At 48.9% G+C, this 27,720-nt stretch overlaps 1 protein-coding gene across 3 annotated transcripts; it reads right to left on the bottom strand.

Annotated features, from left to right (window-relative positions):
• Positions 1-1,331: 1,331 nt before the first annotated feature.
• On the bottom strand, positions 1,332-27,720 carry ATF6B (activating transcription factor 6 beta). 3 transcript variants are annotated; one of them, XM_077286084.1, is made up of 17 exons: positions 27,593-27,720; positions 27,189-27,294; positions 24,447-24,532; positions 24,303-24,378; positions 17,672-17,754; positions 17,375-17,504; positions 15,490-15,663; positions 9,901-10,034; positions 7,819-8,004; positions 7,644-7,735; positions 7,346-7,504; positions 6,565-6,672; positions 5,498-5,588; positions 5,282-5,355; positions 4,562-4,673; positions 4,391-4,475; positions 1,332-3,134 (listed from the first exon to the last, which is right to left on the bottom strand). In XM_077286084.1, exons 2-17 carry the CDS (start codon positions 27,271-27,273, stop codon positions 2,926-2,928), a joined length of 1,884 nt encoding a protein of 627 aa, XP_077142199.1. In that variant the 5' UTR covers positions 27,274-27,294; positions 27,593-27,720; the 3' UTR covers positions 1,332-2,925. The 3 variants fall into 3 exon arrangements, with proteins under 3 accessions (XP_077142199.1, XP_077142200.1, XP_077142198.1); XM_077286085.1 differs by having other exon boundaries at positions 27,582-27,706; XM_077286083.1 differs by lacking the exon at positions 27,593-27,720 and adding an exon at positions 27,417-27,539.

Genomic DNA, 27,720 nt, shown 5'->3' with positions numbered 1-27,720 from the left:
CTGTGTAACTTCAAATGCCAGGGCTGAATTTTAGTCCCAGTCCGGCCCTGCCGCCCACACACTTCCCTCCTCCCGAACTGCAGCGTTTCTTGGACCCACATTCGCATCTAAACTGCAGATCTTTTTTACATCTGCGGTTTTGCTGCGGATGTGCCCGGCTCCATAAAAGTCTATGGGTGCAGAAATGCTGCAGTTCGGCACAAAAGAAGTGACATGCTGCAGAGAAAAAAAAAGCTGCGTTTCGGTGCGGCCTTTTCCGCAGCATGTGCACAACAAGTCTGCGGCTCCCATAGACTTACATTGGTTGTACACTATACTGCGGATTTGATGCAATTCTGTGCGGCAAAAAACCCTGCGGATCTGCAATCAAATCCGCAACGTGTGCACACAGCCTTAGCATTTAGTGACCCTGGCAAAAAAGCCAAGCAAAAAACAAGCGTCGGATTGCACTTTTTTTGCAATTTCATTGCACTTTGCCTTATTTTGCACATTTTCTGTTACACGACATAGTAAAACCAATGGTGTCGTTCAAAAGTAGAACTTGTCCCGCAAAAGATCACATGGCCATATTGATGGAAAAATTATGGCTCTGCAAAGAAGGGGAGCGCTAAACGAAAACAAAAAAGCTCCAGGGGGTGAAGGGGTTTAGAAACATGGATATGGACATATCTATGGAAATAGACATAGATATATCTGTATGTATGTATGTATCTATCTATCTGTGTGTAATGGAGTGTGGGTTGGACAAATGTAAAAGAGGAGGTTGGACAGAAATGACATCACAAATCTTTTTGAAGCTAGAGGAGGGAGAGGTTGGGGTGTGTTTTGGAGTGGGCGTGGTAGGTTCGTGCTTAGTGGCAGTGCAATGCATCATGGAACTTGTAGTATTAGAGCACAATAACTCAGGAGAAAGGAAGTTGTCGATTAACCTCATGAGAGCTGAATCCAGCACTGAAAATGTGCTGCTACAGCATGATAAAAGGTAATATTGCTAAAATAAAGACAATGGATGTTTTCAGTGGCACATAATAGCAAGATTTATGGAAAAAAAAAAAGGTTATTGTAGTGGACAACTTCTTTAATATTAATATTGAATATTAATATAATATTCAGTCTATCTTTAGGATAGGTCCTCCATATTAGATTGGTTGCGGTCCAATTTCCAGAATTGAAACTGATCACCTGATCGCTGAGGCTGCAGTGTATGGAACTGGCACAGCGCCACACACCCTGTGGTGGCTGTGACTGGTACTGCAAGCTTCTTCCTAATAAACAGCACTGGAGAACAATAAATGTCATTGTTGCACTCGTCCATGAATGAGACACAAAACTTGAGTTTTTCATGATTTATTATAAAAAAAAAAAAATCACCTCAACAAAATACAAAGTAAAGATTGCAGCTCCGGAGGATTGGCACGCACTGGGCTGCACGTCCCCCCTCACTCGCATCCTATGTGTCTTCAATAAAAGCAGCCGACTCTATAAACCCCGTATACAATATACAGACAGACAAAGCCCCCATGAGACAGACGAGGGCAAAGAGCAATGCTCAGGGTCCGGGCGCGACGCCCCACCCTTTAGTCCAGATAATTATGAACCAACGGTTTTATATATTCGTTAGACCCCATATAATGGCTTAAAGGGGAAATCCACTGCAATCCTGCAAAATCAAGAGTGATGACAATTAAAGGGGCGCTTCCATCTTAGCCACTCATGGCAACACCTGTCTATATGCTGGAGGTGGCCGGGATCACTGACACCACCGAGCGGGGGGGCAACTCTCATACAAATCAATGGGATTGAGCACAATTCTTCCCGGCTGTTTTGTACTCCTGACCACCCCCAGCATTTGCACAGGTACTCCTCCCATCTCCGCCATGAGTGGATGGGATGGAAATGCCCCTTTAATACAGAATTCTGCTCTCCGCCCTTCCAGGAGCTGTTTGCCCTCACTGTCCTGTTTGGTGGGGCCAGCAGGCAGCGGGGGTCCCCCTATATCTGGCCCTGGTTATGTGCGGGGGTCCGTCTTTACCCTTAATTTCTCTGTACACACAATGTCATATACATAGAACCTGAACATATGTACAGCGGGAGACGAGACCCTACAGAGACTTGTGCACACATACACAGACATCCCCTTATATACAGGCGTCTGATCATCCGGAATTCATTTTTTTTATCTTCATCACCGCAGATGGACTACAACCCCCACATGTCACATTTGCAGACAGTTTATGTCCCGGGTTGGATCCTTCTCCTGTTGGACGGCAGAAGCTTTGTGCGGCCCCCACAACATAAGCTCGGAGGACTGAGCCGGCATTTAGAGGGGTTCACTTTTTTTTTTGCTTTAGGTACAAAATGTCAGCATATAAAAGTTCATCAGTGATTAGTAACAACGACCACATATATTCTGCTCCACCCCATAGTGCGACCATGGAAGAGGCGCCATATTGTGTCCGTGGTCAGCGCCAATGGGAATCTATGGACTCTACCATGTGAGTGGGGGGGATGGGGGTGGATGCACTTCAGTTTATCTTAATGAACTGACTTTCTTTTGGGGGGGGGGGGGGAGGAAATATAATTTAGATTACAAAAAAACACACATAAAAAAACAACTAACAGAATAACAAAAAATAGAAATAGTGCATCGACCTTCATTTTTCCCTTTAGCTTCATGCCGTTAGTAGAACATAAAAACACACTGAATTGTGATTAAAGGAACACTCCGGCTGAGACGCCATGGCGGACCCTTAGGGGGCGGAGAATCCTTGTGTCATGCCCCGCCCCTTAAGGGCTGGTGTAAATTTGGCAGGGGGCCATCATCCGTCACCCCAGAATCCCACCCCATATATATCTGCATTATTACTTACACATCTTATATACATATATCTGTATTTACAGTATAAAACGCTGATCGCTGCCTCCTCAGTTCGGCCCGTCGGCCACTGACGTCTGGTCCTGCAGATAGAGGGACTGGTTCCCGCTTGCGCTCCCTTGCTGTGGAGGGGGCGTCCGGGGTGTGCGTAGTGAGGGGGGCACCGTGGACGACTTGATCTGGATCACCCTGGTGTCCATCACCTCGCAGTCTATCTGCATCATGGTCTCGTACCCCCGCGTGCTGTTATAGACGCTGTCTGCGAGGCACAAGGGTCAGATCGTCAGTAACCAAGCCCTGAGATGATTGCCTTAAAGAAGCTGTCCCCCCGTAATAGACGACCATGGGGCTGACGGAGGTAAACGAGTGCTGAACTTTGCTTTCTCCGACCATCGCTCCAAACACATAGGACACTCATGGTCGGTGGAGGTCCCAGCGGTAGGACCCCCAGCAATTACAATCACTAAGGATGAGAGAAGTAATCCTACAGGAATCAGAGTGGGCGCCCCGGCGAATGAGCGAACAACTGAGGCGGATCGAACCAGCGGTTGAGCGAATGACTGTGGTGGCAGGCAGATGATCGAACCTGCGAGTGAGTGAATGACTGCGGCAGCAGGGAGACAATCGAACCTGCGAGTGAGTGAATGACTGCGGCAGCAAGGAGACAATCGAACCTGCAAGTGAGTGAATGACTGCAGCAGAAAGGAGACAATCGAACCTGCGAGTGAATGACTGCGGCAGCAGGGAGACAATCGAACCTGCGAGTGAGTGAATGGCTGCGGCAGCAAGGAGACAATCGAACCTGCGAGTGAGTGAATGACTGCGGCAGCAGGGAGACAATCGAACCTGCGAGTGAGTGAACGACTGCGGCGGCAGGGAGACAATCAAACCTGCGAGTGAGTGAATGACTGCGGCAGCAGGGAGATAAACAAAACTTGCACAAATGATCAAATGATTTATATTTTCGGTGATCCAAATAACGTCTTATGTTCTGAGGTTTCGGTCATATTCCCTTACCTTCCCCAGATACATGAACTATTGAGGGTCCTGAGATTGGGGATCTGGAATTCAGGAACCAGGCTGTGCAGAACCCCACAAGATGGGACTCTGCAGAATCTGACCCCAGTCTACAGTCTAAGTAGTCAGACCCCCACAGTTTACGTATCTGAGGAAGGTGAGGGAACGTGATGGAAACGTTCTAACACTTTATTTGGATTGCCGAAAGTAAAAATCATTTGATCGTTCATTGTAGTGAAGGGCAGGCGCCACTTGTGAGTCACTGTCCAGGAGAGGAAGGAATGGGGGCAAGTTGAGTATATCTTATTGTTTTTTAACCCCTTCCCTGTTAATTATTTGAGTTCAGGAGTCCTTACAGAATATCGAAATAATTGTGTTATGGTAAATTGGGCTCAAATAAATTCGATATGAAACAAATTTCTCCGCCATATTTTGTCAGATTTGCTCGTCTCGCCTATTCTGTTCTACCCGATTTAGGACACGTATTTTAGGACTCACCATTGACAGACATGGCCGGCATCACCAGGGACATCTTCGGACGTGACGTCTTATTGTGACTTATTGCTGGAAGCAGCAGGTGATCCTGAAAGACAGAGGATGGGAGTGATTGTGCAGCCCATGGGGCAGGACGGCAGCTCGTCCTCGCATCGTGCGAACCACTACACTGACCCTGCGGAACGAGACCACGTAGAACGTATCTTCCCGCCGTTCAATGGCGTCCATTAGAAAGTGATCGCTGGCCTCCTGGGGGCCGAACAGTTGCAGCGGAGAACTCTGTAACCTATGGGAATGATAGAACGATCACTACAAAAATGTAAGTTTCACAACAGAATGGAGCTCATCACAGGGGGTCTTGCATTCAGGACCCTCAGAGATAAGCTATAATCTGAAGAGGAACCTAAAACAAGTGCTCAGGTTTTCTTCAGCGCCCCTACAGGAGTAATGAAGTATTATACTGTGTGCACAGAAATCAATGGGAAGTTCTAGGAATACATGGACCACCAGGTCCCCAGAGACAAACAGCAGCTGTTCTGTGCTCTGATGAATACATGATGGTCCCAAGTAACAGTAACAGAATCCCCTTCCAACAAGATATTCATAAATGGGAGATGTAAAAAAGATCCCTTTAAGGAAATAGGAAAGAAATGCAAAATGCTGAGACATAGGGTGTAATGCAGAATAGACAGCCAGACGGGCGTGACGGCAGCACAGTCGGGGGGGATCGGAGAGGCGGGTGTGCGATGGACAGAACAGGAGACACGAGGAAGAGACAGAGGTGGACAGCGGAGAACGCGCCCAACGGTGACGCCAGAACTAATATCGGAACAATGTGGATAATGGGAAGATGAATGGGAGGAGGAGAATCTGGAGGACAGTGAAGAGCCGGACCTGTGAGGCTGCAGTCTGGACATGTGAGCCGGCACCAGATCTGACAGCGCCATATTGTTCCTGATCAGCGGTTTCTGGAAGAGAAAACAACAGTAAAGTGTCTGACACAAGAGATAATACTAATCACTGATACTGCGCGGAGCTTTACAAGAAGGGAAGAAGCGAACACGGGAAAATGAGCGGTAACATCCATCAGCCGCTCACTCGCACACAAACCTTTATTTTACGCTGTTTTTTCGGGATCTGCTTTCCTGTCTTCCTCTCATTCTGATGCCGGCGAACCCACAGGCTGAGCTCGTCCGCTAACCTGCACGGGAAACAGAAAGAGATGAGGACGACGAGGCTGTGGGAGAGCAACCCGCGAGAACGACGAAGTTGTGGGAGAGCGACCCGCGAGAGCGGCGAGATTGTGGGAGAGCGACCCGCGAGGGCGACGAGGTTGTGGGAGACCGACCCGCGAGGGCGACTAAGGCTGTAGGAGAGCGAGCCGCGACTGCGACGAGGCTGCGGGAGAGAGACCCGCGAGAGGGCGACGAGATTGGGGGAGAGCAACCCGCGAAGACGATAGGTTGTGGGAGACTGACCCACGTAGACAACGAGGATACAGAGACAGACCTGTGAGGACGAGGAGAATATGGAAACCGACCTGTGAAAATGAAGAGGATATGGAGACCAACTGGTAAGAACAAAGAGGATATGGAGACCGACCCGCAAGGACGAGGATGATTTGGAGACCGACCGGTGAGGAAGATATGCAGATCAACATGTGAGGATGAGGAGGATACAGAGAGGACGAGGAGGATACAGAGAGAATGAGGAGGATATGGTGAGGACGAGAAGGTTATAGAGACCGACTGGTGAGGACATGAAAACCAAACAGTGCTACTCATCAAATTACTACACTGTGAAATCAGAACCAAAAATGAGAAAAATGGACTCTTAGAGTGGGGTTGTCTCAAAGAAAGGGTTTGTCCTCGCACATAAAAGCAGCAATAGATCAGGGGCGGTCTTTTCCATTCACTCCATTATTTGGCCCAGTTACTAAACTTTTCCCTTACACCTTACCCTTAAGAGAAGAAAGGAGGAGCTCTCCTGGGGCAGGAATATGATGGCAACAGTCCCCGAATAGTCCTGACCCAAGACCCCAAACTATGGTGAAACTTGACAAAATCCCTCGCTCTGACCTCAGGAGATCCCCATGTACGCAGCCCCACTGCTCTCCGTGTCTTAGACGTGGACTACGAGGTAACGACAGATATAATAATCCACGACGTGGCACCTACCGGAGCGACTCCGTGCGGTTGAAGTGTCTGCAGTCTGAGGAGAGGAAGAGCTGGTCCAGGTCTCGAACCATTAAGTGCTTGACATTTGCCAGCGACCCTGACGAGTTACTGAGAAGACGACACGAATATCTAAGACTGCATAAATATCAACACTAAAGAACAATGAATGATTCTCCCTAATACATCAGCCGACGTAGCTCAGGCCTCCTGGCCTCACGTCTGACCCCGCAGGCCCCACGTCTGACCCCCGCGGCCCCCACGTCTGACCCCCGCGGGCCCCACGTCTCACCCCCGCGGGCCCCACGTCTCACCCCCGCGGGCCCCACGTCTCACCCCCGCGGGCCCCACGTCTCACCCCCGCGGGCCCCACGTCTCACCCCCGCGGGCCCCACGTCTCACCCCCGCGGGCCCCACGTCTCACCCCCGCGGCCCCCACGTCTCAACCCCCGCGGCCCCCTCGTCTGACCCCCCCGGCCCCCTCGTCTGACCCCCCCGGCCCCCTCGTCTGACCCCCCCCGTCTGACCCCCGCGTCCCCACGTCTGACCCCTGCGTCTCCACGTCTGACCCCGCGGCCCCCACGTCTGACCCCTGCGGCCCCCACGTCTGACCCCTGCGGCCCCCACGTCTGACCCCTGCGGCCCCCACGTCTGACCCCCGCGTCCAACCCCGCGGACCCCAGGTCTGACCCCGCAGCTCCCACGTCTGACCCCGCGGCCCCCAGGTCTGACCCCGCGGCTCCCACGTCTGGCCCCGCGGCGTGGACTCACTGTTGCTTCTTACCTGAATGAGCTTTTGCGTTTGGCGGGATGAGGCGCGTAGTATTTTGGTCTTGGGGGATCAGACGAATCCTCTTTATTGTTGAAAGTCAGCAGGTTGCGGCCACTGTAGGAAACCTCCGGATTCTTCATCGTCTCCTCCGCCATATTGTTACGAGTCACACTGGACAGAAAGAATGAGAATGTCCCATCCGTTATACTTCCATTAATGCCTAGAAAATGCACTGGGGGACGCTCTAACCACCCCGAGTCTATGTGCGGTGGACAAGTGACCCGCTTTCTCAGGGGCTGCGCACGCTCACCTGGTGGGCCCGTAATTGAATGCAATGAAGAGTAGGACCACCATGATGCAGACGACCTTCCGATTGTTGGTGGAGCCATGGAGCGACGAGTTCTGCAATAAATCATAAAGTAGGAGGGGTGAGGAGCAGAAACTTATATTAATGATTTCCCCGACACTTCACGGCGTCCGCTCACCTCCCTCATCAGATGCTGCACAGTTTCCCGCAGCTCTCGGTTCTCTCGGCGGGCGATCTCAAGGTGTCTTTCCGTCTCCTGCAATTTCGCCTCCAGACTCTGGACGTATTCCTTCTTCTTCCTCCGTGACTGACATGCAGATTCACGGTTTTTAATCATGCGCTGCTGTCTCTTTAAGAGCTTTGGCTTAAAAAGGAGGGGGGGAATATTGTGGATTATAATTGAGAAGGAAGAGGGAGGGGGTGACATAAATGAAAGATAACTCGGTATATAAATATAAAGAGATAAAGACGTGCTATAGTCATTTGTATACAGGGAGCTCCCCCTAATGGTGGCTGCAGACAGGATCTTATTTATCTCTGTATACAGGGAGCTCCACCTAGTGGTGACTGCAGACAGGATCTTATCATGTATCTCTGTATACAGGGAGCTCCCCCTAGTGGTGACTGCAGACAGGATCTTATCATGTATCTCTGTATACAGGGAGCTCCCCCTAATGGTGGCTGCAGACAGGATCTTATTTATCTCTGTATACAGGGAGCTCCACCTAGTGGTGACTGCAGACAGGATCTTATCATGTATCTCTGTATACAGGGAGCTCCCCCTAGTGGTGACTGCAGACAGGATCTTATCATGTATCTCTGTATACAGGGAGCTCCCCCTAATGGTGGCTGCAGACAGGATCTTATGTATCTCTGTATACAGGGAGCTCCACCTAGTGGTGACTGCAGACAGGATCTTATCATGTATCTCTGTACACAGGGAGCTCCCCCTAGTGGTGACTGCAGACAGGATCTTATCATGTATCTCTATATACAGGGAGCTCCCCCTAGTGGTGACTGCAGACAGGATCTTATCATGTATCTCTGTATACAGCGAGCTCCCGCTAGTGGTGACTGCAGACAGGATCTTATCATGTATCTCTGTATGCAGGGAGCTCCCCCTAGTGGTGGCTGCAGACAGGATCTTATCATGTATCTCTGTATACAGGGAGCTCCCCCTAGTGGTGACTGCAGACAGAATCTTATGTATCTCTGTATACAGGGAGCTCCCCCTAGTGGTGACTGCAGACAGGATCTTATGTATCTCTGTATACAGGGAGCTCCCCCTAGTGGTGGCTGCAGACAGAATCTTATCATGTATCTCTGTATACAGGGAGCTCCCCCTAGTGGTGGCTGCAAACAGGATCTTATGTATTTCTGTATACAGGGAGCTCCACCTAGTGGTGACTGCAGACAGAATCTTGTCATGTATCTCTGTACACAGGGAGCTCCCCCTAGTGGTGACTGCAGACAGGATCTTATCATGTATCTCTGTATGCAGGGAGCTCCCCCTAGTGGTGGCTGCAGACAGGATCTTATCATGTATCTCTGTATACAGCGAGCTCCCGCTAGTGGTGACTGCAGACAGGATCTTATCATGTATCTCTGTATGCAGGGAGCTCCCCCTAGTGGTGGCTGCAGACAGGATCTTATCATGTATCTCTGTATACAGGGAGCTCCCCCTAGTGGTGACTGCAGACAGAATCTTATGTATCTCTGTATACAGGGAGCTCCCCCTAGTGGTGACTGCAGACAGGATCTTATGTATCTCTGTATACAGGGAGCTCCCCCTAGTGGTGGCTGCAGACAGAATCTTATCATGTATCTCTGTATACAGGGAGCTCCCCCTAGTGGTGGCTGCAAACAGGATCTTATGTATCTCTGTATACAGGGAGGTCCCCCTAGTGGTGGCTGCAGACAAGATCTTATGTATCTCTGTTAACAGGGAGCTCCCCCTAGTGGCGGCTGCAGACAGGATCTTATCATATATCTCTGTATACAGGGAGCTCCCCCTAGTGGTGGCTGCAGACAGGATCTTATGTATCTCGGTTAACAGGGAGCTCCCCCTAGTGGTGACTGCATAGGGGATCTTATGTATCTCTGTACACAGAGAGCTCCCCCTAGTGGTGACTGCAGACAGAATCTTATCATGTATCTCTGTATACAGGGAGCTCCCCCTAGTGGTGGCTGCTGACAGATTAATTTAATGAAAAAAAAATATTTTTAATGATTTTACAAGGTTTAACCCTGAAAGACTCACATCCACCTCAGCCGGGCTGCTTTTGCCAGTAGTCGGGGCAGGCACAATGGTCTTGGCTTCATGTTTAACAGGTGATGTCACGGTCCCCCCGCTCTGCACTGTCATGAGCTGAGACACCATCACTGGTGTGGAGGCTGAAGAGATGAAGGAGAAGGGTGATACAGATCAACAGACGGCGTTATATACCGGAGACATTGGTCATCACAGAGCAAGAAGGTGACCGGTTAAGAAATGGTTAAGAACGGGCTGCAAAGCCACATTCCGTGACAATAGAGGAGACTACGACTCTCCGCCTGCTATACCTTCCCATTTCCAGGAGGAGTAACAGAGGCACAGCATAATGCAGCACTGTACGATACATGGTGTGATCCCACGAGGATACAGGAGAGAATCGGGGGAACCGAGCCCATGACTTATGATCCGCAGGTGACGATCCTGGCCGGGAAGTGAGGATGTGACACGAGGCCTGGACGCCATTAGGGGATTAGAGGGGCGGCAGGAGGGGAGGGAGTCAGGATGGGGGCCAGGGTATCTGCAGGAAACAGTAATTATAGGAAGTCTATGAGGAGGCTTATAATCACAGGGGGAGGCTCGTTACCAAACTCTTCTAATCAAGCATGAAATTACCGAGCCATGTAATAACCAGGAACATCTGTGGCCGATCCCCGGACTATGCTGCATTGTGGACGGTGCGCCCTCAGAGAGGACGATCCCCCGCGGGGGGCGAGAGGCCGCACATAATGAGACTATACAGGAATCTGCGGCCATGGATAGTGGCGTATTCCTGAGCAGCCACGGGATAGCGACAGGACCGGCCCACCACGCTCTGCCCCACCTCACGGCGAGAACAGGGCCTGGATGATTCTAGCTCAAAGGGAGGGCTATTTCCATCTTGTACGTTCATGGTATATTTGCCCTAAAGATGGGAATTAAATGAGGCTCTTAAAGGGATTGTCAGGGATCAAGAAACATCGATTCGCCAGGGAAGGATAACATAATAAATCAGCTGCAAGCGACTGGTTGCAGCGGTCACATGAGCAGTGTTCTGGAGGTGCTGCAGCTCTTAGTAAAGTGAATGTGATCTTCCGTACTGAGAACAGCCACTACACAGCTCAGTATACTGTGCACATCCAGCCTGCTAACAGCTGATTGGCAGACCTTAAAATAGCTGTACAACTGCTCTAAGGATTGATCACGTTTTCTATTGATAAAGACCGTTTCATTGAGGGAGCTTAGGTGACATTTACATTCAGCAATAATGTCACCTAAGTTCCCTCAATGAACTGCTCTGTAAAATGAAAACCTATGTTTTAGCTGAAAATAGCTGATCAGCGGAGGTGTCGGGGGCTGGACCGTCATATGTAAGTCCTGAACAGCTACTCTCACACTTAGAGAGGATTTTAAAGGATCCGTTCAGATTTTTAACTGTTAAAGGGGCTGTTCAGGACCAAGGTCCAACACCCGACACTTCTGCTGATCATCTGTTTGCAGCTTTTCTATTGACAGTAGTTCATTGAGGGAGCTTAGGTGACATTATAGCTATCTGTAAATGTCACCTAAGCTCCCTCTTTGCACTGCTGTCATTAGGAAACCTGTTTTTTAGCTTTAGACATGATGAGAGCAGAAAGCCACTGTGTGACTGGGGGAGCGAGGCGACAAAAGATATAGCAGCGTCGTCAGGCCACTCGCCTGTACGGCCCACTGTATCTCAGAAGAGCATTTTCACAATGATGGAGGTGAGCCATGGATCCTGTCCTGAGTAGCCAGGAGACGAGCGCAGCTCTGGAGCCGCCAATCAGTGAAGTAAGTGTCTTGGTAGGAAGAAATAATGATGTCCTGCCAACAATGAAATCATTGTATAGCGAGCAGATCCGGACACACTGGAGGTTATTTGTTAGTAGCTGGAATGTAGGGGCCTCCGCACACAATCCAGGAGAAGGGGGCCTCCGCCAGAACGCAGCGCAGGCGCTACCGAGGAGCAGCGCCGGGACCCCCGACAGGAGCAATAAACCTAAGTGCTAGGAGCTCCTAGGAGGCGCCGCCGCCCAGCAACGCACGTGGCAGGTCGCCCTCTGGTGGCAGCTGCTAGAAACACAGCTCACTTTTCATTTCTTTTTACTTTTTGTTCTTTTATGCAGTTTGCCGTCTTGGACAAGTAATTTTATATGTTTAAAAATCAGACTTTTATTTTTTTTTGCAGATGTGATAACATCGAATATGTTAGATTGGGAAAAGGGGGTGAATGCAAATGTGTATAACTTTTTTTTTTTTTTTACTAATTTTCACTTTATTTCTCCCCAGGGGACTGCGACCTTCAATTGTTCGATCGCTGGGGCTATAAACTGCGAAACAATAAGATTAGAGTTGGCTATTAGGGGAGTACAAAGATGGCGGTGACTGGGGTCTCATAAGTCCCTGGCTGTGATGGTTACATAGCTTACCCATCCCATGGGCCCCAATCTCAGCCATTTGTTGTCAGAGATGGAGAGCGGCATCAGAATGGTTAAACAATTTCCGATTTTGCGTCCTCGTTTTTCCTCCCCAGAGCCATGGCTGTAGTTTTTCTGTCTCTATAGCCGTATGAGGCTTGTTTTTTTTTGCGGGATGAGTTGCACTTTTGAACGACACCTTTCAATTTACCCCACAGTGCACTGAAAAACGGGAAAAAAATTCCAAATGGGGAGAAATTGTGAAAAAACCCCAGCAATTCTGACATTGTATTTCAGGAATTGTTTTTACAGTGTACAGTTATTGGTCGGAGTGACCATACAACACGATTCTGCTCATCAGTATGATTACGGCGATACCAAACATGTCCAGAGATTTTATTATTTCAGTGGGGAAAAAAAATCCCCCCTCCCCCCCAATTTTTTTTTAGGGGGTCGTGTAGCCATGTTCCAAGACCTACAACGTTTTAATTTTTCGGGCAATGGAGCCGTGTGATGGTGCATTTGCTTCAGGATGAGACGACGGTTCTATTGATACCGGTTTGGTATCAGCATTTTTTGTGGAATTACAGCGACCCCAAAAAATGTAATTTTGTCATTCTAGATATTTTTCCATCTACGGAGTTTACCGATGGGGTAAATTATTTTTATAAACTGCTCAAAAAAATAAAGGGAACACTAAAATCCCACATCCTAGATATCACTGAATGAAATATTCCAACTGTAAATCTTTATTCATTACATAGTGGAATGTGTTGAGAACAATAAAACCTAAAAATTATCAATGTAAATCACAACTAATATCCCACGGAGGTCTGGAGTTGGAATGATGCTCAAAATCAAAGTGGAAAATGAAGTTACAGGCTGAGCCAACTTCAGTGGAAATGCCTCAAGACAAGGAAATGATGCTCAGTAGTGTGTGTGGCCTCCACGTGCCTGTATGAGCTCCCTACAATGCCTGGGCATGCTCCTGATGAGGCCGGGGTTGGTCTCCTGAGGGATCTCCTCACAGACCTGGACTAAAGCATCCGCCAACTCCTGCACAGTGTGGTGCAACATGACGTTGGTGGATGGAGCGAAACATGATGTCCCAGATGTGCTCAATCGGATTCAGGTCTGGGGAACGGGTGGGCCAGTCCATAGCTTCAATGCCTTCATCTTGCAGGAACTGCTGACACACTCCAGCCACATGAGGTTTGGCATTGTCCTGAATTACGAGGAACCCAGGGCCAACCGCACCAGTATATGGTCTCACAAGGGGTCTAAGGATCTCATCTCGGTACCCAATGGCAGTCAGGCTACCTCTGGTGAGCACATGGAGGGCTGTGCGGCCCTCCAAAGATATGCCACCCCACACCATTACTGACCCACTGCCAAACCGATCATGCTGAAGGATGTTGCAGGCAGCAGATCGCTCTCCACGGCGTCTCCAGACTCTGTCACTGGAATTTGCCAATCCTGGTGTTCTGTGGCAAATGCCAAGCATCCTGCACGGTGTTGGGCTGTCAGCACAACCCCCATCTGTGGATGTCGGGCACTCAGACCATCCTCATGGAGTTGGTTTCTAACCGTTTGTGCAGACACATGCACATTTGTGGCCGGCTGGAGGTAATTTTGCAGGGCTCTGGCAGTGTTCCTCCTTGCACAAAGGCTGAGGTAGCGGTCCTGCTGCTGGGTTGTTGCCCTACTACGGCCCCCTCCATGTCTCCTGGTGTACTGGCCTATCTCCTGGTAGAGCCTTCAGTCTCTGGACACTACGCTGACAGACACAGCAAACCTTCTTGTCACAGCTCACATTGATGTGCCATCCTGGATGAGCTGCACTACCTGAGCCACTTGTGTGAGTTGTAGAGTCCGTCTCATGCTACCACGAGTGTGAAAGCACAACCAACATTTAAAAGTGACCAAAACATCAGCCAGAAAGCATTGGTACTGAGATGTGGTCTGTGGTCCCCACCTGCAGACCCACTCCTATATTGAGGGTGTCTTGATAATTGCCAATAATTTCCATCTGTTGTCTATTCCATTTGCACAACAGCATGTGAAATTGATTGTCAATCAGTGTTGCTTCCTAAGTGGACAGTTTGATTTCACAGAAGTTTGATTTACTTGGAGTTATATTCTGTTGTTTAAGTGTTCCCTTTATTTTTTTGAGCAGAGTATTTTTCCCCATCGGACTTTTCCAAACGCGATAATGCCCCTATAACCTGACATCGTCTGATCCCTTGTGCTACACACACATCACTTCCTTTTGGGTTTTTGGATACACTAAATCCCATACTACCCCCTTAAAACCCCGGCCATGTATTCTCTGCTGCTCTCTGGTGTCAGCCTCCTTCTGATGACCTCATAGTCACATTTTATATTTCTCACCCAGACAATGAAGCTTCCTTTCTTGCTAATCCAGATTGACAACTACCGTATTTTTGCCGGTTGTACCGGCAGGCAGATTTCTGGCATTATGTGCCACGTCCGGTGTCCTGCTCTCTGCACTGGCCTGTATACCGCCGCATTCTGCTTTACGGCCTCTCCTGTGCATTTCTGAAAATGGTTCAATGCCAATATCAGGGGGAAAAAACCAGCATGGCTCTCCTCCTTTGAAAGCGGCGCCACCTCTGTCTGCAGGTTGTGTTCAACTTTGCAGCCGAGATGGACAACCCCATTACTGGGAATGGCACCGATAAAAGGAAAAAAGGCATTTCTGTAAGTAGCGCTGGGAATAAAAAGCTGGGCTCATACGGTCGGAGGTATTCAGCCCTTCAGTCTTTCATCAGTGAAAAATGGCTGATAAAGAATATCATCATGCATTAAACGGATTTAGAAGCTGCAGTACTGCCCCCTCCTGGTTTCCAAGAGCTACTGCAGGTTACAAATGATTAATGTAATGCATTAGATCCAGCCAGTCAATTGGCTCCAGATGTAATGCAGTACTACAGATGGCTGACCATGGGCTCCAGCAGAACACGCACTCCTCATAGAGGGTCCCTAGCAGGGCAGCCCCCGGGATGATGTCCTAATAGCACATATGACCTCACTGAGGACCGGCGAATCTCAGATGCAATCCCCAGTGATCCAGCATCTGCCCCCCGTCCTGGGGATGTGGGGGTCCCTGCACCGTGAGAACAGCCGGGTGAGCTTTTACCTGTGAGAGTGGGCACTATAGCGGGCGGAGGCGTGCTGGTCACCGGCTGCAGGATGATGGTGTGTGGGGCGCTGCTGGGAGCTGCGGCTTGTTTGGCCCCTGGTGCAGGTCTCGGTTGTAAGGCCGGTTTCTTGGAAATAGAGATGCTGGACTTGGGGAGACATCCGGGCTGAGCTACAAGAAAGCAATGACAGGAAGCAATGTCAGTCCTGAGAATATATTGAAAAAAAATCACTGGCGCAGCAGCGCCATTACTAGATCCACAGCGCCATAGCCAGAGTGCCGTCACCAGTTCGCCAGAGACCAGTACCCAGAGCCGCAGCCACAGCGTCGTACTAGAGCTGCACCGCCATCGTCAAAGCGCCATCGCCACAGCACCATAACCTGAGCCAGAGCGGCAGCCACAGCGTCATACTAGAGTGTCGTCACCAGTGACACAGTGTTTTAGCCAGAGCAGCAGCGCCATCATAAGAGCGCCATCGCCAAAGCACCATCACCTGAGTCTGAGATCCGCAGCTCCATCGCCAGTCGTACCCAGAGCCCCAGCGCTGTCACCAGAGAGCCTACCCAGAGCCACAGCGCCGTCACGAGAGCCGTACCCAGAGCCACAGTGCAGTCACCAGAGAGCCGTACCTAGAGCCACAGTGCAGTCACCAGAGAGCCGTACCTAGAGCCACAGTGCAGTCACCAGAGAGCTGTACCCAGAGCCACAGCGCAGTCACCAGAGAGCCGTAACCAGAGCCACAGTGCAGTCACCAGAGAGCCGTAATCAGAGCCACAGCGCCGTCACCAGAGAGCCGTACCCAGAGCCACAGCGCCGTCACCAGAGAGCCGTAACCAGAGCCACAGCGCCGTCACCAGAGAGCCGTACCCAGAGCCGCAGCGCTGTCACCAGAGAGCCGTAACCAGAGCCACAGTGCAGTCACCAGAGAGCCGTAATCAGAGCCACAGCGCCGTCACCAGAGAGCCGTACCCAGAGCCACAGCGCCGTCACCAGAGAGCCGTACCCAGAGCCACAGCGCCGTCACCAGAGAGCCGTACCCAGAGCCACAGTGCAGTCACCAGAGAGCCGTAACCAGAGCCACAGCGCCGTCACCAGAGAGCTGTACCCAGAGCCACAGCGCCGTCACCAGAGAGCCGTAACCAGAGCCACAGCGCCGTCAGAGAGCTGTACCCAGAGCCACAGCGCCGTCACCAGAGAGCCGTAACCAGAGCCACAGCGCCGTCACCAGAGAGCTGTACCCAGAGCCACAGTGCAGTCACCAGAGAGCCGTACCCAGAGCCACAGTGCAGTCACCAGAGAGTCGTAACCAGAGCCACAGCGCAGTCACCAGAGAGCTGTACCCAGAGCCGCAGCGCTGTCACCAGAGAGCCGTACCCAGAGCCACACGAACTCCTGGATAATGCTGAACACTGTCTTTCTCTTTCTCCGGGGTGTACTGATTACTGGCTGAGGACGTGTCCCTGCACCCTTTATAAAATAACCCCGCAGCCTCTGCTCATCTCATGCCATTCCTCCGTTTCTCCACCTGGAAACACACGCACAAATCCACTAGCTGGAGCGGTGTCCCTACACTGCCAATCACTGATTACAAGGTCAGCAACGGAGGAGTGACACCAATAAAGACCCCAAATTGGTATTTCACAGGGAACATAAATCTGTACTAAAACTGACAAAATCAGGAGGGGTGATGGGTCCTATAAAGAGACAGCGCAAGATTATTATTAGAAGCAGCGCCACTGTTGTCTACAGGCTATTTCTGGTACTGCAGACCAGTCTCATGTAAGTTAATGCAGTATCATACCCATGCCCAAGTGTGGCGCTGTACCCCTCCATCTCGGCACAGCGGGACATATGACGATCTCGTAGATACAATGCCCTCACCTGTGGACGTCACTGGCAGCAGAGTTATTTGCAGGGCGCTGCACGGAGCAGGAGGCACCTCCAGGCTTGTACATGGGGGTGATGGCGGCAGCTCCACTTTCACGGAGGTCCTGGAGTCTCCTAGAGAGGACTGTGCACAAAGACATTCACAATATCCGGAGCAGAAACTAAAACATGCAGGGAGTTATGGGGGAGATAAGCGGCGCACAGCCACCGCCGGAGACATGGCAGGACATAAGCGCCACCACTGCAGGCAGGAGATCTACAGATCTACGGCCCTAGTAATAATGTACTCACCATGTAGAGGCCATCACAGGAGGAGGAGGAATCACAGGAGGATGACGAGAAGGGGGACACCGGCTCGGTCTTCACTAAGAGATCTAAAGGGAAACATGAATTCCTTGTAAGCAAGGGACCACCAATGCCACAGAGCGGGGTCCCTAATATTCAGCTATACACAGGTCATAAGGACCACATTTATCCTAGGTCATAAGGACCACATTTATCCTAGTGGCACTGTCCCTTTAAATATCAATTCCAGATGGGGTTCATTTCAGCAAGGCATCGTAGTCCTTATCTTTAACAATATTCATTTTCCCCTCAAAGACCCCATTAAAGTGGACTTTTCCCCTCAAGGAAAACGAATACAAAATTCTCAAATAAATATAAAATTAGGAAAACTGAAAAAAACTCATGTGTAATTTAGTGATGAAAGCTCTGATGAAGGAGGAAGAAGAAGGGTCTCTTTTTACTGTCTCACTATTCTGACAGCCATGTGAGGCTTCTCATTTTCTGTCAAATTAACCATTTTGAAGTAGCCACATCCTGTTCTGTCAGATTAACTCTTTAGAAGCAGCCATGTCCTGTTCTGTCAGATTAACCCTTTAAAAGCAGCCATGTCCTGCTCTATCAAATTAACCCTTTAGAAGCAGCTATGTCCTTTTCTGTCAGATTAAACCTTTAGATGAAGCTGTATCTTTCTTCTTTATCGGGGCTGTATAATACACAGAGACATCATATTACATAGCTGATTAATAATAATTTTGCATTAAGCAAAGTTTCTCCTCCTGGTAGGAGGTGAGGCAAGTTTCCACCCGATTTTGCATTTTTGCCTGGTCACAGAACAACGGGATGCATAGATGATCTTTGTCAGATTATCTCTTGCGGAAATTTAGGGGAAAAGTAGGTGAATTAATTCTTCCATTGTATTCTATGGAGAAGAAAGTTGAAAAATGGTGAAGAAGGCCGAATCCTGCCAGATCTGAGCAGAGGATGCTTTATAAACAGCTCCCCCTCACACTTGATAAACTTTGTAACAAAAAAAAAATTTAGATCCATAAGACATCTCCAAGGAGGGCACATTCACCTCCCCACACAGAACATCAGGGAGAAAGTGCTTACACTTATTTGACGAAGAACCATATTGAACATATACAGTGAGGAAAACTAATCAAATCATAGTAAGCTCCAGCTTCAAACATCTTTTCAAGCAGGGAATGCCGGTGGTGACCAAATGGATAAAGCAGGATATCTATTGTAGGGAAAAGTCAGAAAGTCTGAGGTTTGTAGATTCAAGAGGCTGAGAAGTGGGATATCTAACACCTTTAGAAGTAACCGGACATCTGCGATTAGACAGTTAGGTGCCAGTGGTCAGATAATCACGATAAAAAATATGACGACAACATTGAATGCTTGCGATCTTCAGGGGCGGAGATATCCTGGAAGTTAGGAATCTCATAATTTTCTGAAACTGAAGCCACATCACATAATGTGACCCACTTAGGATGTGTGGGTGGAACTTAGGTGCTGATAAAAAGACAACGCAAATTATGATCTGTGTTTAATGTCGGAAGATACATTGCCGTGTAGGCATGCTTTACCCAACCAAAGTGCGCCCCTTCTCTAAGCCATCTCTGTGATCAGTGTTTAAGAAGTTTCTTTCGTTAATCCTTTTTTTATTTTATGTAATTGTATGTGCGGTATTATCTCCTCCCCTTTATAAAAAATATACAAAAGATTTTACAAAACACTGCCTATCTTTCTGGATTAAATATACAATTTAATAGCGGTTCCTTTTGTTCTGTAAACCGCACCCTGAAACTGTAATGGGTGTACAATCGGCAGGTATAAACGATGGGTGGTGGAAGCTACTAATCTTTCTTGGGTTATTGTGGAGTTGGCAGGGACCCTACCGAGGTATATATATACACTGCGTGCAGAATTATTAGGCAAGTTGTATTTCAGAGGACTATTTTTATTATTGATCAACAACTATGTTCTCAATCAACCCAAAAGACTCATAAATATCAAAGCTTAATGTTTTTGGAAGTTGGACTGGGTTTTTTTTTTTTTATTTGGCTACCTTAGGAGGATATCTGTTTGTGCAGGTAACTTACTGTGCAGAATTATTAGGCAACTTAATAAAAACCAAATATAGTCCCATCTCACTTGTTTATTTTCACCAGGTAAACCAATATCACTGCACAATATTTAGAAATAAACATTTCTGACATGCAAAAACAGAACCCCAAAAAATGAGTGCCCAATATAGCCACCTTTATGATGGCACTCAGCAGCCTTCTATCCATAGATTCTGTCAGTTGCTTGATCTGTTTAGGACCAACATTGCGTGCAGAAGCCACCACAGCCTCCCAGACACTGTTCCGAGAGGTGTACTGTTTTCCCTCCCTGTAGATCTCACATTTTATGAGGGACCACAGGTTCTCTATGGGGTTCAGATCAGGTGAACAAGGGGGTCATGTCATTATTTTTTCTTCTCTGAGACCTTTACTGGCCAGTCACGCTGTAGAGTAGTTGGAGGCATGCGATGGAGCATTGTCCTGCATGAAAATCATGTTTTTCTTGAACGATACCGACTTCTTTCTGTACCACTGCTTGAAGAAGTTGTCTTCCAGAAACTGGCAGTAGGTCTGGGAGTTGAGCTTCACTCCATCCTCAACCCGAAAAGGTCCCACAAGTTCATCTTTGATGATACCAGCCCATACCAGTACCCTACCTCCACCTTGCTGGCATCTGAGTCGGAGTGGAGCTCTCTGCCCTTTACTGATCCAGCCTCTGGGCCATTCATCTGGCCCATCAAGAGTCACTCTCATTTCATCAGTCCATAAAACCTTTGAAAAGTCAGTCTTAAGATATTTCTTGGCCCAGACTTGACGTTTTATCTTATGTTTCTTGTTGAAAGGTGGTCGTTTTTTAGCCCTCCTTACCTTGGCCATGTCCCTGAGTATCGCGCACCTTGTGCTTTTTGTTACTCCAGTAACATTGCTGCTCTGCAATATGGCAAAACTGGTGGCAAATGGCATCTTGGCAGCTTCACGCTTGATTTTCCTCAATTCATGGGCAGTTATTTTGTCCCTTTTTTGCCCAACACGCTTCTTGTGACCCTGTTGGCTATTTGCCATGAAACACTTGATTATTCGGAGATCACGCTTCAAAAGTTTGGCAATTTCAAGACTGCTGCATCCCTCTGCAAGACATCTCACAATTTTGGACTTTTCAGAGCCCGTCAAATCTCTTTTCTGACCCATTTTGCCAAAGGAAAGGAAGTTGCCTAATAATTAAGCATACCTTATATAGGGTGTTGATGTCATTAGACAACAACCCTCCTCATTACAGAGATGCACATCACCTGATTTACTTAACCCCTTAAGCCCCGAGGGTGGTTTGCACGTTAATGACCGGGCCAATTTTTACAATTCTGACCACAGTCCCTTTATGAGGTTATAACTCTGGAACGCTTCAACAGTTCTTGGCTATTCTGAGACTGTTTTCTCGTGACATATTGTACTTCATGATAGTGGTAAAATTTATTTGATATAACTTGCGTTTATTTGTGAAAAAAATGGAAATTTGGCGAAAATTTTGAAAATTTTGCAATTTTCCAACTTTGAATTTTTATGCCCTTAAATCACAGAGATATGTCACACAAAATACTTAATAAGTAACATTTTCCCACATGTCTACTTTACATCAGCACAATTTTGGAACCAAAATTTTTTTTTTGTTAGGGAGTTATAAGGGTTAAAAGTTGACCAGCAATTTCTCATTTTTACAACACCATTTTTTTTAGGGACCACATCTCATTTGAAGTCATTTTGAGGGGTCTATATGATAGAAAATACCCATGTGTGACACCATTCTAAAAACTGCACCCCTCAAGGTGCTCAAAACCACATTCAAGAAGTTTATTAACCCTTCAGGTGTTTCACAGGAATTTTTGGAATGTTTAAATAAAAATGAATATTTAACTTTTTTTCACACAAAATTTATTTCAGCTCCAATTTGTCTTATTTTACCAAGGGTAACAGGAGAAAATGAACCCCAAAAGTTGTTGTACAATTTGTCCTGAGTACGCTGATACCCCATATGTGGGGGTAAACCACTGTTTGGGCGCATGGGAGAGCTTGGAAGGGAAGGAGCGCCATTTTAGTTTTCAATGCAAAATTTACTGGAATTGAGATGGGACGCCATGTTGCGTTTGGAGAGCCCCTGATGTGCGTAAACATTGAAACCCCCCACAAGTGACACCGTTTTGGAAAGTAGACCCCCTAAAGAACGTATCTAGATGTGTGGTGAGCACTTTGACCCACCAAGTGCTTCACAGAAGTTTATAATGCAGAGCCGTAAAAATAAAAAATCATATTTTTTCACAAAGATGATCTTTTCGCCCCCAATTTTTTATTTTCCCAAGGGTAAGAGAAGAAATTGGACCCCAAAAATTGTTGTGCAATGTGTGTTTGGGCGCACGGGAGAGCTCGGAAGGGAAGGAGCACTGTTTTACTTTTTCAACGCAGAATTGGCTGGAATTGAGATCGGACGCCATGTCGCGTTTGGAGAGCCCCTGATGTGCCTGAACAGTGGAAACTCCCCAATTCTACCTGAAACCCTAATCCAAACACACCCCTAACCCTAATCCCAATGGTAACCCTAACCACACCCCTAACCCTGACACACCCCTAACCCTAATCCCAACCGTAAATGTAATCCAAACCCTAACCCTAACTTTAGCCCCAACCTTAACTTTAGCCCCAACCCTAACCCTAACTTTAGCTCCAACCCTAGCCCTAACCCTAGTGGGAAAATGGAAATAAATACATTTTTTAAATTTTATTATTTTTCCCTAACTAAGGGGGTGATGAAGGGGGGTTTGATTTACTTTTATAGCGTTTTTTTATATCGGATTTTTATGGTTGGCAGCAGTCACACACTAAAAGACGCTTTTTATAGCAAAAAAGTTTTTGCGTCTCCACATTTTGAGACCTATAATTTTTCCATATTTTGGTCCACAGAGTCATATGAGGTCTTGTTTTTTGCGGGACGAGTTGACGTTTTTATTGATAACATTTTCGGGCACATGACATTTTTTGATCGCTTTTTATTCCGATTTTTGTGAGGCAGAATGACCAAAAACCAGCTATTCATGAATTTCTTTTGGGGGAGGAGGCGTTTATACCGTTCCACGTTTGGTAAAATTGATAAAGCAGTTTTATTCTTCGGGTCAGTACGATTACAGCGATACCTCATTTATATCATTTTTTTTATGTTTTGGCGCTTTTATACGATAAAAGCTATTTTATAGAAAAAATAATTATTTTGGCATCGCTTTATTCTGAGGACTATAACATTTTTATTTTTTTGCTTATGATGCTGTATGGCGGCTTGTTTTTTGTGGGACAATATGACGTTTTCAGCGGTACCATGGATATTTATATCCGTCTTTTTGATCGCGTGTTATTCCACTTTTTGTTCAGCGGTATGATAATAAAGCGTTGTTTTTTGGCTCTTTTTTTTTTTTTTTCTTACGGAGTTCACTGAAGGGGTTAACTAGTGGGACAGTTTTATAGGTTGGGTCGTTACGGACGCGGCGATACTAAATATGTGTACTTTTATTGCTTCTTTTTTTATTTAGATAAAGAAATGTATTTATGGGAATAATATATATTTTTTTTCTTTATTTAGGAATTTTTTTTTTTTTTTTTTTTTACACATGTGGAATTTTTTTTTTTAACTTTGTCCCAGGGGGGGACATCACAGATCGCTGTTCTGACAGTTTGCACAGCACTCTGTCAGATCAGCGATCTGACTTACAGCGCTGCAGGCTTACCAGCGCCTGCTGTGGACCCAGAAGTCCTCCCTGCAGGACCCGGATGCAGCCCCGCAGCCATTTTGGATCCGGGGACTGCAGGGAGGAGACGCTCGGTACAAGGTGAGTACATCGCCTTTTACCGATCGTCTCAGGGAAGCACGCAGGGAGCCCCCTCCCTGCGCGATGCTTCCCTGTACCGCCGGTACACTGCGATCATGTTTGATCGCAGTGTGCCAGGGGTTAATGTGCCGGGGGCTGTCCGTGACCACTCCTGGCACATAGTGCCGGATGTCAGCTGCGATAGTCCGCTGACACCCGGCCGCGATCGGCCGCGCTCCCTCCGTGAGCGCGGCCGAACGCATATGACGTACTATCCCGTCACTGGGAATTAAGTCCCAGGTCACCTTGACGGGATAGTACGTCATATGGGATTAAGGTGTTAATTGGTAGTTGGCTCTCAAGCCTGAACAGCTTGGAGTAGGACAACAAGTATAAAAAGTATCATGTGATCAAAATACAACTTGCCCAATAATTCTGCACGCAGTGTGTGTATATATGTATATATGTGTGTGTGTGTGTGTGTTACATGTGTTGGAATAGGTTGTATATATACACTACACTCACTGTGAGCTCCCTGATAATCAGCCTGGTAGTGGTAACAGCATGCAGACTCCACCATTAAGCGTCGTTCAATGGCGTAATTGTCCTGACGATAGGGGGCAGCAAAGGGTGTTCGTGACAAAAAGGCAACAGCGGGGTGGTTCAACATGACTCCCCGGCTGTGATCTTTGACAAGATTATATATATATTTATTACTCTCACCAGATAAGTTGATGCTGTGGATTTCATCCAGAGATGAGGACACGGAGCACGACTCTACGTCCATCTGGTTGTCATACTGGGGAGAGGAGAAAAGTGATGTAGAAGATGCAAGGGGACAAAAGGAAACAGCAGGGGGTCACTTACCAGATGTAGAGGATAAGATCCGAACCCGGATGGAAACAGGTCGCCATAGTCGTCTGACACGTCGGCGTAACCGTACAGGCCTGTATCTGAGACACAACGAAGACGTAAGAGGCCTCATCGACCACAACGGTCTACAAGTAATCAACATAACAAATGGCGCCACCATAAGCAGATAGATGGATGGACCACGTGGTGAAAGTGGGGGACTTCATTGCCAGATTCTCATTCCCACATGGGACAACCCCTTTAAAGGGAACCTGTCACCCCCAAAATCGCTGGTGAGGTCAGCTCACCGGCATCAGGGGCTTATCTACAGCATTCTGTAATGCTGTAGATAAGCCGCCGATGTTACCTGAGAGAGGAGAAAAAGACGTTAGATTATACTCACCCAGGGGCGGTCCCGGTCCGGTCGGATGGGTGTCTCCGGTCCGCTCCGGCGCCACCCATCTTCGTTCCATGACGTCCTCTTCGGGTCTTTACGCCACGGCTCCGGCGCAGGCGTACTTTGTCTGCCCTGTTGAGGGCAGAGCAAAGTACTGCAGTGCGCAGGCGCCGGGCCTCTCTGACCTTTCCGCGGCGTAAAGACCCGAAGAGGACGTCATGGAACGAAGATGGGAGGCGCCGGAGCGGACCGGAGACACCCATCCGACCGGACCGCAGCGGGACCGCCCCTGGGTGAGTATAATCTAACGTCTTTTTCTCCTCTTTCAGGTAACATCGGCAGCTTATCTACAACATTACAGAATGCTGTAGATAAGCCCCTGATGCCGGTGAGCTTACCTCAACAGCGATTTTGGGGGTGACAGGTTCCCTTTAAGAGGGCCACCCACACCAAGACGGCTTAAACACAGGTGCTTCTACCAGCAAGGCTTCACTGACCAAATTGCTACTATAAGCAAATTAGGGACGGGCGGTCAATTTACCAAAGCCGGGCGGGGAGAAGTGAGAGGGAAGCCCCGCAGACCTCTCCCTGAAGTACAATATGCGTCACCGGGACAACGCCTCCACAGCGGGACAACGCCTCCACAGCGAGAGAACGCCTCCACAACGAGAGAACGCCTCCACAACGAGAGAACGCCTCCACAACGAGAGAACGCCTCCACAACGAGAGAACGCCTCCACAACGAGAGAACGCCTCCACAACGAGAGAACGCCTCCACAGCGGGAGAACGCCTCCACAACGGGAGAACGCCTGCACAACGGGAGAACGCCTGCACAACGGGAGAACGCCTCCACAACGAGAGAACGCCTCCACAGCGAGAGAACGCCTCCACAACGAGAGAACGCCTCCACAACGAGAGAACGCCTCCACAACGAGAGAACGCCTCCACAACGGGAGAACGCCTGCACAACGGGAGAACGCCTCCACAGCGGGAGAACGCCTCCACAGCGGGAGAACGCCTCCACAATGAGAGAACGCCTCCACAACGAGAGAACGCCTCCACAACGAGAGAACGCCTCCACAACGGGAGAACGCCTCCACAGCGGGAGAACGCCTCCACAGCGGGAGAACGCCTCCACAGCGGGAGAACGCCTCCACAGCGGGAGAACGCCTCCACAGCGGGAGAACGCCTCCACAGCGGGAGAACGCCTCCACAACGGGAGAACGCCTGCACAACGGGAGAACGCCTGCACAACGGGAGAACGCCTCCACAATGAGAGAACGCCTCCACAGCGGGAGAACGCCTCCACAATGAGAGAACGCCTCCACAACGAGAGAACGCCTCCACAACGAGAGAACGCCTCCACAACGGGAGAACGCCTCCACAATGCGAGAACGCCGCCACAACGCGAGAACGCCTCCATACACGGAGCGCCAGTGTGCAGCATTGTCCTTGAGGTTAATATAAACTAAAGTCACCCAGAAATGATTCAGAGATTGAGTGGAGCGGCTTTAAAGGGGTCGTCCATCGGCAGTCAGATCATGCTATTTTCACAGGTCGGACACCTGCAGCTGCACAGAACGTGATTGTCGGTAACATCCATTACAGTAAGAAAACCGCACACCGGTCACTGCAATAACCTGCCTAAGCCGTCAGAGTCCTGAGGTTTCATTGTCCCCCTCACACAGATACAAGACCCCCCTGTGCCAGATGCAGTAAATCTCCTGAGACACGGCTCGCGTCGGCTTTCTTTCCTCCACACTCCGTGTGGTACACACCATGATCACAAACAGCACAGTGACTACTTTTCACCCTATAAATAGGCGACTGATTACAAGTCTGCAGACTCCCGTGATGCTGATTACAGGATGCACCGATCCTTATCTAGGGGCGCCATTACTTTTGTCCAGGACATCTTTTTTTCCTCTGAGCCGGCGATCGCTTCATCGCTCGTACTATACACGGTAACACCCCAGCACCGCAGTATATATCCTGTCCCTCTATGGAGGAACAGAAGTGATGGGGGCTTCCAATAGACCCCAAACTGCCATGAGAACCCTTTGGCGCCCTGGAGATTGTGATAAGTCGCTGGAGATCTGACCGCCGGGACCCCCTGATTCCGAGAACGGGGGCTGCACATGCGGTACGGGACTGATAGAAGAGGCGGAGCGCTGTTCGGCCTGATCTCCGGCCCCACGGACAGTACCGCCACACACTGCTGGGATAACGCCTCCGCTCAGGTCTACACTGGAGGGCGCCGTGCTGTAGCCCCCGTGTCGTCCCCTTCTGGCGGCTCTGTGGCCATGTCCCCGATATGTTCCGCCACGTGGCGCTGCGCACAGGTATACGGCGTATATACCCCAGTCCTCGCTGGTCAGCAGGTTGTCGGCACAGAACTTGGAGTCCAGGTCGTTGAGCAGCAGGTCCGTCGCCATGGTGACCATCTCTCGCGGCGACCTCGGCGCCTGCAGGGAGAAACACAAGGCGTGAGGGCAACAGGAAACAAACATGGCAGCCTGTCACACATTACTATAGGGGCGAGAAGACTAAAATCACGTGACTGGAGAACTACAAGTCGCCCACACACAGGGTCACTGGGATTGTACAGCATGGCCAATCTGTGAGGGGTCTGCTCGGCCTGGGTGACGTCACTTCCCATGAAACTCCACGTTATGACGTCAGTATGTAAAAAAAATGATGCAGTCCACATGGCGGCGGTACCGCAGGACGCAGGAAAGCGTCACATCATTACCCGGTGCTCACCGATGCTAGGAACACCCCGCAGCCACAGCCAGGAAGTGTAAGGTCACAGACACACGTTTCCACCAATCACTGCTCAAGACCGTAAGGGTTCAACCAATCAGTGTAGGAAAAAGCAATTGTGCCGCCTC

The sequence above is a fragment of the Ranitomeya variabilis genome, chromosome 2, assembly GCF_051348905.1.
Source record: "Ranitomeya variabilis isolate aRanVar5 chromosome 2, aRanVar5.hap1, whole genome shotgun sequence".
Lineage (NCBI taxonomy): Eukaryota > Metazoa > Chordata > Amphibia > Anura > Dendrobatidae > Ranitomeya > Ranitomeya variabilis.
Note: the sequence above shows the minus strand (reverse complement) of the source record. Positions and strands in the feature narration are given on the sequence as shown.